The sequence below is a fragment of the Molossus molossus genome, unplaced genomic scaffold (assembly GCF_014108415.1).
Source record: "Molossus molossus isolate mMolMol1 unplaced genomic scaffold, mMolMol1.p scaffold_m16_p_23, whole genome shotgun sequence".
Lineage (NCBI taxonomy): Eukaryota > Metazoa > Chordata > Mammalia > Chiroptera > Molossidae > Molossus > Molossus molossus.
Genome location: NW_023425359.1, coordinates 6,158,117 through 6,170,161, shown reverse-complemented (window position 1 = coordinate 6,170,161; position 12,045 = coordinate 6,158,117). Strand labels below are relative to the sequence as shown.

The 12,045-nt window shown below is 46.7% G+C and overlaps 1 protein-coding gene across 1 annotated transcript in view; it reads left to right on the top strand.

Moving 5' to 3' along the window:
* The window catches only part of DISC1 (DISC1 scaffold protein), a 288,452-nt gene extending 276,952 nt beyond the window's left edge, over window positions 1-11,500 (top strand). Inside the window, 3 exon segments of the mRNA XM_036277622.1 lie at window positions 3,251-3,368; window positions 11,362-11,436; window positions 11,439-11,500. Coding sequence (XP_036133515.1) covers window positions 3,251-3,368; window positions 11,362-11,436; window positions 11,439-11,500 — 255 coding nt within the window.
* The last annotated feature ends 545 nt before the right edge of the window (window positions 11,501-12,045 follow it).

Here is a 12,045-nt window from a genome sequence, read left to right as displayed (position 1 = left end):
ATTTGAATATTTCCTCATTATTAAATATTCTTGTATTAAAAATGATTTTAATGGCTGAATATGAAACACATATACCAGAATTTATTTTAACCATATTCTTTATTGCTGGACACTTATTTCCTCTTTCCAATAATTTTAATACAATTACTTTTGTATTATTAAAATATTATATTTTTATTTAATGCACATAGTAAACTTTTTTTTATAATAAAAGACTTAATAAAAATTATTTCAATTTAAATATATACTTTTTTTGAGTTATTCCAGGAAGCAGAATTATTGAATCATAGGATATAAACTATTTAAAATTTAAAATTCAGACCATGTACTCTGAAATTACTTTCCCAAACTCACACAATTGGTACATAATTTAAAAGAAAAATAGGCAGGGATTGCATGTTTGGGGAGAAATGTAAAGCCATATTTTAAATGATTTAATTCAGCTTTGATTTATATTTGTTTTTGCCTTAAAATGAGGATCGAGTCATTTGATTCCATTTAAGAGTGTTTTAAATTTCGTGGTTCTGTGTTCTGAGTCTGTTTTTTCTGTCTGTAAGTGTATTCTCAGTCGTATGTGTTTTCCCACTAGTACTGGATTTCTCTCCTTCATGTGTGACTTGTGTCGCCACTGTCCATCACTTCTCTCCAGATGTTCTTTCCTGAGTGTCTCAGTTATTCCAAGCACGACCGTGGTGTTGCTCGTTGTGCATGGTCTCAGCTTCTGTATAATTTGTCCACTCTGCAAATTCAGCATTGAGTGATAATGTTACTACTTTTAGGATCAGTAACATGTATCTGCATGCATGATCTTTACCTGCTTGCTGTCTTCTCATCATCACCGCTGTGGCCAGTGATGAGCAAGCCTTCATGCTTCACACGCCTGCGTGTTTAATTCTGTCTACTTGTCCTTGAAGTTGTGTGTTATAACTAGATTTCTTTTCTCTTGTATGTACATTTACTTGCAGTATATTAAATGTCTCCATTATTTATCATACTTATGTATAGTTCCCATTAGCACTGTTTTATTCTAATATGGTTGGTCATTTGGGATATAAACTTTAAAGCATTCTGGAGTTACTGGAGTGAACGTTAAATTATATATCTGGATTTAATGGTTATTCATAGGCTCCAATTATAATATTATATAACTTATGATCTCCAAGGAGTTTTTAACAGTAAATATCACTGCAGCTGGGTGTTTTGTTGTTATTGTTGGCTAGTAATTATAGCTTTTGCAGTAACTCTGTAATATAATTTGACTATATATCTCTGTTTTTTAATTCTCACCCGAGGACATGTTTCTGTTGATTTGAGAGAGAGAGAGGAAGGGAGAGAGAGAGACAGAAACATTGATGTGAGAGAGAAACATTGATCGGTTGCCTCCCATACACGCTCCAACTGGGGATCAAACCCATAACCTAGGTATGTGCCCTGATTGGGAATTGAACCTGCAACCTTTTGGTGTATGGGACGATGTTCCAACCAACTAAACCACCCAGCCAGAGTGAACATATATCTTAATTATTTTCCTTATGCATAATTATTTTTAGTGTAGCTTCTCAGTCTTGACTACTAGTTAGGAAAATGCTGCTTTTATGTTTGGTTAAGTTTAAATTCTGAGCTCACTTTTTGCTGCTTATTTATTTATTATTTATCATATTTTTCACTGCGATATAATTGACATATAACATTGTATGAGTTTAAGGTGTATAACATGTTGATGTGATACACTGGTATATTGCAATATGATCACTGCTGCAGCTAGCACCTCTATCATGACACATACTTACATTTGTTTTTTTCTGGTGAGAACACTTGGATCTGGTTTCTTAGTGTTTTTGAAGTTTATAATGTAGTCGTGTCGACTACAGTCACTGTGCTGTGCATTAGAGCTGCAGGGCTGTTCACTTCCCAGGTGCAAGTCTGTTCCCTTCAGTGACATCCGCCCCCGCCCCTGCCCTGCTGACCACCCTTTACTCTAATTCTACACGTTCAGCTCTTTTAGATTTCACATACAAGTGACATCATATGATATGTCTCTGTCTGGCTGCTCTCCCTAAGCGTAATGTGCTTTTCTTCTTTCCCTTGATTCTGAGTCCCTATGTTCTTTCCTCATTTTCTTGACCTTGTTGATTCTTTTCTTTTAAAAATCTGTGACCTTCCGTATGCCAGGCCTTATACTCGAGGCCCTGGGACAAATGAATGACCTTGGCCCTGCCCACAGGGGGTTTACGGTCGCTCGTGGGAACCTGGCACACATCTGAATTGCTGCGCTGCAAGGTGGAGGCGGAGTCCGGGGCCCTGAAGGAGAGGCTGGGTTTCAGAGAAGAAAGGAGGCAAGGGCACCATCAGGAAGCACAGTGCGACGGAGAACAGTGTGGTCAGTCCAACTGGCATGGTTTGGTTGCACTTAAATACTTAAATGACTGAAGTGTGCGGCCTGGTGCCAGCCCATGGAGGGGCCTCTGCTCTGTGGTGGCTTTTGCAGGAAGCTGACCCAGAGAAGGCACTCTTCTGGCTCACGTCTGGGATGTGCATTTAAAGGGGAAACATTGGAGAAGGAGTGAATTCCAAGACTTGGCTCTTCATTCATGGAATCACTGAATACCACGTGACTGCCATGTGTCTGGCATTGTGCCAGGAGCTCTGGACCTAGCAGCGAGCAAGACATCATCATCCCTGCTCTACGGGGCTTGACAGTTATCATCCTGGCTCTTAGGGGGCTACACTCCAGTGAAGTGGAGAGAAAATTAACACCTATATATATATACCCAATGGCATCGAAAGTTTCTGTAATGTTCTAGCTTTCAGGGACTGTGACCAGTGTGTAAACAAACGTCCAGTACACTCCTGTCCCCTTACAGGAATGTCTCTGTTCTTACAGGCTCGCTGCCCCGTGACTTGCCCCAGCCCCCTTTGGTTAGAATTCCTGATATATTGTCAGTTTGCCTGTGGATGTAGCTGGAAGACTCAGGATCCCTGAGGATAAATCCACTTTAGGAATTGACATACTGGAAACAGCACTTAGAAAAGACCAGATAAGGGGTACCCTCTGGAGCCATGTTTTCCCAACAACGACCTCCGGGGAAGACAGAGGCTGTGTACGGCTCTCGTGGGGCAGAGGCTGCGGGCGCTCTGCTGGGAAGCCTTCCCTTTATGTGCCACTGGGTGAATCACAGATGCGTTCGTGGCCCTGAAAAAAAATCTGTAGCTTACATGTTGTCTTTTTTTTTACTCCCCCTTTGGCCAGGAGTCTTACATCCTTTCTGCTGAACTTGGAGAAAAATGCGAAGCCATAGGCAAGAAGTTACTGTACTTGGAAGACCAGCTTCACGTGGCGATCCACAGTCACGATGAGGATCTCATCCATATCCTTTCTGTCGTGCAGGTCCAACACCTGCCAGGTTGTTGGTAAAAGCGAGTCTTAACAAACAGCCAGCGGTCCAGGCCTCAGCAGTTGGAAGCAGATGCCTGCTGCTGGCGTGCACAGTTCAGCACACCTCAGGCGTCTGAGATCAGACCCTGCCATGCTCTCTCTCTGGTTTGAGGTAGGTAACTTCGCACATTTGATTGTTAAGCCTGACCACTGAAAATTAGCCACAAAGTTCAGACGTGCTCACATTGAGACCAGAGCAGAATGCAGTATTCAGCGTTGTCAAGCTGGGTTTATGGGGCTCAGGCGGTTGCTGGTCTTCCTGGCTCCATTTTCTAGGGGCTTTTCCAAGCCAAGAAACCCAGATCCAGGTCTGATTACCCTTTGGTTCTCCATGTAACAGGCAGCAGAGTAGTAAACTCACAGAATTTGGCATGGTCTCTGGGTAATTTCTTGCACAAGTCTAAATAGTCACATCTGCAGATACTGTCATCAGAGTTAGCCGCCGGTGGGCGAGATGGCAGGAGACATCTGTCGGTCGAGGACTGTGCCCGTGTGAAGCATGTGTCCTGTGTGGGTCTGTGGGTGCCTTTGGTCGCTGTTAGTTCCTCTGAGGGTGGGCAGGCTGGTGCACAGGTGGATGAAGGGACATGTAGCCCTTCCCTGTCTTTTCAGTTACCTGCTCACAGGCTGACCCCTCAGACGAGCACCTCTCTGTTCTTTCATCCTTTCTATCCAGCACACGCCTTTTATGAGATGTGTTTTTGGGAAATGTAATTATTTTGGTCTTTGCTTCTCATCGCTACCTTACTCTTCAGTGTTCCAGTTCTCACCGTGCTTTATCTTGAGTGTGTGTGTGTGTGTGTGTGTGTGTGTGAGTAGCCTTGCACTGCCAGGGATGAATCTTAACCATAAGTATTCAGACCTACAGTTCAATGTTGGATCCATCGCTGTTTCCTTCCTCATTATAACGTTACATGTTTGACCTTGCTTATTAAATAAACTTAGCAGGAAAGTCCTTTGACTTAATCAGCTATTATTTTCACATTGTTCAAGGTAGATTTTAAAAGTAGACATTTTATTCTTCGTAATTTCCTGCCCCTTCCAAACTGGTATTTAAGCTATTATTAGCAAGTTGGCCAAAGAAACAGTAGAGTAATTTTTATTTATTCCACGTTCATGGAACAGAGATTTGAGCACTTTGAAGGGGGCATGGCCCTCAGCAAGTGCCTGTCTGTGGCTGGGCATCTGGGGTCAGCACGTGCGGGGCACCAGGGTGGGCGGAGGGCTGGATGCCAGCAGGTGGGGACTTTCCTCAGAGGGATGCCCCCCAGGCTTGACGGGTCAGGCGGCAGCCCTGAGAGCTGCAGTCAGGACCTGCGCTGTTCTCTTTCTCAGAAATTCTCTAGAAGGTTAGTGTGATTCCCAGGCATTGGGTTTTCCCCTGAACAGGGTTGGGTGGCGGTGTGGGGCCTGAGAGGGGACAAAGCTGCGTGTAAACAAAGTTCTCCGCTTCCCCACAGCCTGTCCAGTCCAGATCCAGTAGCAGGAGGATCACGATGATTTCTAGGCCCCTGTGGGCATCAGCTTTCATCTGTTATATCAGATATAACGTGTACCCCTGAGGTTTCCATGGGGCTAAATGAGGTTATATTCAGAAAGTATGTTTAACATAGTTGTTATATGTGGTAAGTGCTTGGTTTTAGGTAGAAAACGATTCTGCCTCACCTCTCAGCATCCAGGTCCAAGCTCACACCACATCCCATAAGGGGTCTTACGGTAAACCGATTCAACTATTTTGTAGCACATGCTTAAAGAATTGATCAGTAGCTGCACAATGGCTCATATGAAAAAGCCATTTAATTCTGCTAAAATGATGTGGATAGATGGGGTTATTATTCCTACCGGACAGTTGAGAAAACTGAGGCGTAGCAATTACATGGCTGTCCTAGGCCGTTTCCAACCGGTGGCAGAGTCTTCCAGCAGAGAAGGGCTGGTTTAGGTACTGAAGTCAATCCCCGCCCGATAAAATCTAGACTATAGTCTGGATTTCAACCCGGACTCTTCTCTGGAGCGCTGGTTTGCCCCACGTCACCGACAAGAGTAAACACAAGGGAGGTAACTCTGAACTCAGCAGCACCCCGACGGGAACGGATGTCCTGAGACAGGCATTTATGAGATTCCGCGGAGACAGGACTTGTTTCAGATTAGAATTTACCTAGAGATCCAGAGAGGCTGCTGGGATCCCCTGGCCAGATGCTGACTGGTTTGCATCCATTCCTGATCAGACACCGAGCTGAGGGTGCTCGAAAGAAATGCTTCCATTCCCAGGAGAGGACCACGCAGTGGGCAGCATTTGTGTCTGATGCTGCTGAGCGCTGTGGCAGAGCCCAGACACGCGGTGGCCGTCACGAAGACAGAGGACAGGGAAGCAGGCCATGTCTCCATCATCCTGGCAGCCTCAGGACAGTACATGTAGTCCGACCAGATAGCGACACAGCCTGTGAGCCGCCGTGACCAGTGCCTAGACAGTCTGCACCACGAGCTGGAGGAGCTGGAGTGGGGGTGGTGACGCACGCCTGGTGTCCGAGGACAGGATGGGGGCCGTGCCCTCGCTGCCTGTCAAGCCCAATTTCCAGGAGCATCCCTCTGAGTCTCCAGGACAATTTCACAGTCATTTTGGGTCCTAATCAGCAGTTAGGTTTCAAAAAACATTTTGAGTGTCTGTAATGGTTCCATCGTGTTCAGAACGCTTGAACTGAAACACGCAGGTTTGGTGGATTTTTCAGCAGGGGTTTCCCTCACTGTTTCGCCTTTGATTGTACAACACACTTTCAAAGGAAAAGAAGCCACCCAGGACTGGGACACTTGTGGAATGTTTGAAGGCCCCCAGGGCAGCTCTGCCTGCTTCTGAGTCACAGAAGAGGTGGACTCACTGCTTCTGTTTGCAGCCCTATTCACAGCCACGCTGGGGAACCCGCATGGGATCTGCTCTCTCTGCTTGTTTGGAGGGTGCAGTGCCCAGTGGACCCGTGGTGATGCCTGGTATCGGGCAACTACTGCGAACGCATCCGGGAGCCCGCGCAGACATGCCTCCTCCTCAGAACCCTTGTTTGGTCCAACTTTCTAATTTGTAGCTTGAACAGACCAAAGAACAGTTTGGGGCAGTTGCCCTGTGTCCTGGGGAATGTTTCTGCTTCTAGAGCTGAGAGCTGGAAGAGCAATCACAAGGACAATGGCTCTCCACGCTCCAGTTTTGTAGATGAGAAAACCGAGACCCTAGGAGGTTGTTGTTTAAGGCAGGTGAGCGCTGGGCTGGTGCAGGTCTGGGGGCCATGGCTCTTGTTTGGCTCCCACTGAAGAGAGTGGGGCGGGGAGAGGAAGAGGTGGAGCCCTACAACGGAGGAGAAGAGGAAGCTGGGGGAGGGTGTGGACCACAAAGAGTGCCCTGTGCAAGCACCGAACCCGTGAAGTGGGGTGTGTGTGGGCAAGGCGCCCGTCTTTGCTCTTGAGCATCTGAGCACCTCACCTTTGGCTTTGCATGAAGGTCAGTGTCCCAGTACTGTAGGCCACAGTGGCTGAGGAGGAGTCGCTGTTGATATGAAGAAATAATTTAGCAAATAAGAAGCAGTTTCGAAGGACTGCTCTTATCTCTCTTTGAAACAAACCAGGTCAGATGGACTGAAGACCTACTTTTGACTCACCTCTTAAAACAATTACTTGAAAACCCAGCTGACAGTAAAACACTCAGTTGTTTTCATACATGAACAAAAGACCCCTTTGAAGGAATTTGAGGGTCTTTGCAAATGGCTGCCCTAAATGACAACGTCGCTTCACCTCCAGGCTCCTGGAGATTCCCGTAAGACGTATTTTGCTGTCTTACCCCTTAACTAATTATACACACAGTTCGCACAGTATCACTGCATTAGTCTGTCCTGCAGTGGGGAAGAACGGCCTTGGGTTCCAAAGTTGCTTTAAAGATGCTGGCATTCTAGTCCTTGCACCATTACTGTAGGTGACGTGCCCATTTTCTCAGATGCCACAGACGTCTGGTGGCATATTTGTTTCAGGGAACATTATACTCAGCTCGAGAGGTTTCCATGGCACGGGATACCAGGGATCAGTCGGCTCTTCTGAGACCCGTGCTTGTTCTTGAAAGTGGTGAGCACCTCTATCATGTACACGTAGAATTCCAATGTGGAGCTACTGTATTTGCTCAGCTCCTTGACAAAAATCAAGGCCAAGTATGTCAATAGGCTTCAATGATGAGTTTATTGAAATAACAGAAATTCCAGTCCTACTGTACTGCTTCATAGCCTTAGGATTTTGGTAAAGTGTATCAAATGGGATACAGGGAGAATGTGTGAAAATATTTTTCAAATTGTATTTTTCCATATGACCTCTAGCACCTTTCTGGAGCCTGGATCTCTCCCCAAACTCAGGTTCATGTCAGCTTCCCGCTCAACATCTCCACTTGGCTGACGTAGGCTTTTCCAGCCTGGCATGTCCCAAATCAGATTCCTCCCCACACTCAAAAAACCCGACTCATGCCCCGCCTCCTTCTCCTAGATAAATTGCAAGTCTGTTTTTCCAGTTCATTGCTTAGAACAAAATCTGGGAGTCGTTCTCGACGCCTTTTCCTTGTCCCTTCTGTAACCAGTCCGTCACCTGTGCTGTTGGCTCTGTCTTCCAAACACCCAGAATCCAAACCCCTCTCACCACCACCCCTGCCACTGCTGGGGGCCAAACCCGGATCTTTCCTTGTGAGATTCTCGCCACAGCATCGCTCCAATCCATGCTTCCGCTGTGGCCCCTTTAATCTCCTAACGAAGAAAGCAGACGAGTGACTGTGGCGCCCTGCTCCGTGCGCCCGGGCTCTTGTCTCCCGGTCTGTGTACATGCTGTGTGCACACTTTCTGCTCACTGGCCCCGAAGCCCCACCACGGCAGGTCCCACGTCCTGATCACCTCCCAGCACACCGTCGGAGCTCAGATAATGTTTGAATGCTTGAACGAGTGAAGGGAAGAATGAGGATGTCTGTGCTTTCCGTTCCCCAATTACTTGTGGCAAAATGTTTCGAGTGGTTTCTTTTAGAAACACGTTGACTTGAGCGCGAGAGTAGGCATGTGAACATCACAGAAGTATGGAAAAGGCTACGTCTCCCTCCTGATGTCAGTACCGCAAACTCACCTCTGTGCTTTTCTAAGGTGCTTTTCTGGCTAGGAATGGCTTAGTTCTTTTCTTTTCTTTTTTCTTTGCATAATTGGGTTCCTTTTCATACAAATTGTTTTGCAACATTTTTTGGTCTTCTCCCTTTCCCCATTTTATTCTGATTCTTTTCCATTTCAGTACATTCAAACTGTTTTGGAACTCAAGCTTAGTAAGGACCCATAAGGCAGGTTGGTTATTTTCATCATTTTGATGCTTATTACCTCCTAGGCTCACTAAAGGAGGTCTCCAGGAGTTCTGAAGTCTAGCCCGCGTGAGAGCCGAAGGTGCTGGCTAATCTGCTGCATTTGTAAATTAACCTCACGTCACAGGCCTCACAAAAGGCACTGTGTGCTCACAAGAGAAAGATATTGCTTTGAGCCCTAGTCCTATATGAAGATGCAAGTCTCCACATTTTACAAGTGAGACCATTAAAGCAGTGAGTGATTGGCAGCTTCGCAGAGCAGGTGACCGTTCCTGGGATCTTCGTCTTCCGACTCCTCTGCGTGTCGGTGGAGATTGTTGTGTGGGGGCTGCGATATGCTAGTGACCTGACTGAACCTGTTCGTTTTGTGGCTTCTCCTTTTAAAAATCTATGCAGTGTGTTCTACTGGTACCAGAATTTTGACGAGTTCTTTAAGAAGCATCTCATTTTGGTTCAGTTTCTCTCTCTCAAAATCTTTGTCATCATTTAGCATATTACAAAGAGGGGTGTGTAGTCCCAGGCTGCATATCAAAGGTAATTAAATCAGAGGAGTTCGTCAGGGTCATAAACTGCTTCTCTGTGCTCGCTCTGTGTAAATGTAGCATAACTTAGTGATTAAACTGCAGCCTGGTGTTTGGTCTGGGACCACTTATGCTCTTGCTTATACACAGTCATGTGTGTTTTTACTAAAGCGTAGCAGAGCTGTCCAGAGAAATGGGGGAAAACGAGGACTTTAAAAAAATATCAGATTATTTCTCCTTGCATCCCCTTAACCCCACCCTCATTCACCTCAAGTTCAAGTGTCAGGAGTGAGCCGTCATAGTCAATGCACGTCAGTTACACAAATGGTGAAGTCTGGTGAAGCTCCGAGAAGATGGAAAGCTGCCAGATGCCTTTCAGGGGGGTTCAGCATTTTTTTTTGCTTAGGAGACATTCATTTGCATAATTCCCAGGATCCTCTACTGCTTCTTATTATTTTTAAGAAAGAGAAAGCTTTGTACATCATGAGGTTGTCTTTTTCTCTCGACAGTGCATTGACGTTTTCTTTAAATAAAAGGACACGGTGGCATAGACAGCCTGTGAGAGGTAGGGGCTCTGCGAGCTACCTTTCCCAAGCTTTGTGTTTTCTCCTTATCTGATCGGGTAATATTCAAGTGGTCTGACCTCATGTGATGATTTAATGGTGTTTAAATGGTGTCAACATATCTCTCTGTTTTCCCTTTTTTCCTGTTGGATGAGGTTCAATTAGTTTGCTAGTTAAATGAAAAGGACTCAACCCATCTCTCGTCCTATGTTTATCTTGGAGTTGTTCTGACTGGAGGTACATCAGGAAGGAGCACAGGGTCCCCAGGGGTAGACAGAAAAGCCCCCACTGGTTAAATGTTCCTGGGGGTAAACACCCAGAAGACAGCCCATTTCTTAAGAGAATAACTGACTGATTTATTCTACATAATTCTTTGCTAAGTTCTCTGAAATTGTTTTCTCTATGTGAGTAACAACTTTACAGGGCAGGAAGCTAAGAACCCAACAGTCTAAGGAAAACAAACCCAGAAAAAGCAAGCTCCCACACTCTGAAATCCCCAGTGTCTGAGCAGCTACTGTACAAGCACCTGGGAATTGAAGAACACAGGACAGCAGATTGGAAGTGACAGGGCTTGAGAAGTCAGTTTTTCATGAGATAACTGAGGTTCAAAGTGGTTTACACAAGCTGACACGGCTGGCTGATGGCCAGCAGGGACCGTAACTCGTGACATTGAGTCTGGACCCCAAATCCTGGATTTCTTGAGTGCCGTCCCTTGGCCTGCCGGGATCAGTGCAACGCAATGAAACTACAAGCACACGCTGTTGCAAGGTAGCAAATGCTCCATTTCTCTGGACGCAGTCCCATTTATCTGCAGATTGGTACCCCCAGGTCACAAGTAGATTTAAGTAAATTATTTCCTTGAGATGGTATTACTGCAGACATACACCCTAGCTTTGTCTCTTGCTTTTTATGGGAAGAGACCTTGAAGCCAAAAGATAACGACCACTTATTCACATGCAAATGAAGCACCCAATACACCTGGGCAGGCCAGGTCCCCCCTTTAGGCTAGGATGCCGAGAATGCATTAACACAAGGTTGAGAGTGCTTAACACAAGGTTGAAAAACGTCCATCTTCCAACCCCCTAACCCCACACTGAGGAGGCTCTGGTCCCAGCCTTCTGGCCTCTGTGCCGTCAGAGCACTTCGCTGTGACAGTTTCCCTGCCCTGGCTTGGGCTTAGCAGGAAGCAGCGTCTCACAGACCACGTGCCATGGAGCATCCCAGCTGGCCATCTGTCTGGGTCCAAGAGCTGACTCTTCCTTTTCCTTTTGGAGACCTCACTTGAGATAGTTAATAACCCCAGGCCTTGTAGAAATTGCACTTGCTCTTAAAAGAAGTGTAAGATTTGTATTAATATTTAATTCCTCTGATTTGGAAGAACTTGAAACTGCAATTAGATGACAGGCCCATCTGCTCCCAGCAGGCACGCATGCTCTCCTGGAGGCCGCAGAGGGCCGCCACCTCCCCCTCATGCTCCTTAACCACGTGCACAGTGTCTCAGGAGGGAGCTCCAGATGGTGAAGGGGACTCTGCAGGCCATGATCCTGCAGCTCCAGCCAGCAAAGGAGGCGGAGAGCGAGCCGAGTCAGCTTCCGGTGTGGCAGCTGGGGTCCGGGGAGCACAGGCCTGAGGCGAGTAGCACCGGGAAGGAGGGTGAGTGATCGCGTCATCTCTACGAGTGCTCGGGGCGCTCTCACCTCGCGCCCGCATCAGTGACGGAGACAGAGCCTCCGGGTCTGCCAGCCCGAAGCGGGGCCACGTCCGCTCTCCCGAGGCTGAGGCAAGGTCCGCAGGTGGGGGGGTGTGTGTGTGGGTGGGGGGGGGCTTCAGCTGAATTTCCTTCTAAATGTCACTCAGAGGCCCCTTGACTGGGTTGTCAGTGGGAGCATCCTGCATACGATTTGAAAATCTTTTCATCTCAGCGCCCATTGGACAGAGAGGGGTGAATTCTCCTGGAACAGCAGCTCTTTCCCTCTATCATCCTGCCTTCTGTGGCAATTAAAATGTCTCCTGCTTGAAGACCCTACGAAAAGAAAACCAAACAGGGCTATGTCTCCCACCATGGCGACTAGCCTGTCCCATTGGGGCATTCTGTGAGGGAGCTAATTACCCCAGAATCTGAAATTAACAGCTTTTCACCTTCTTCTGTGATTCATGAAAAGCTCAGAATTCATG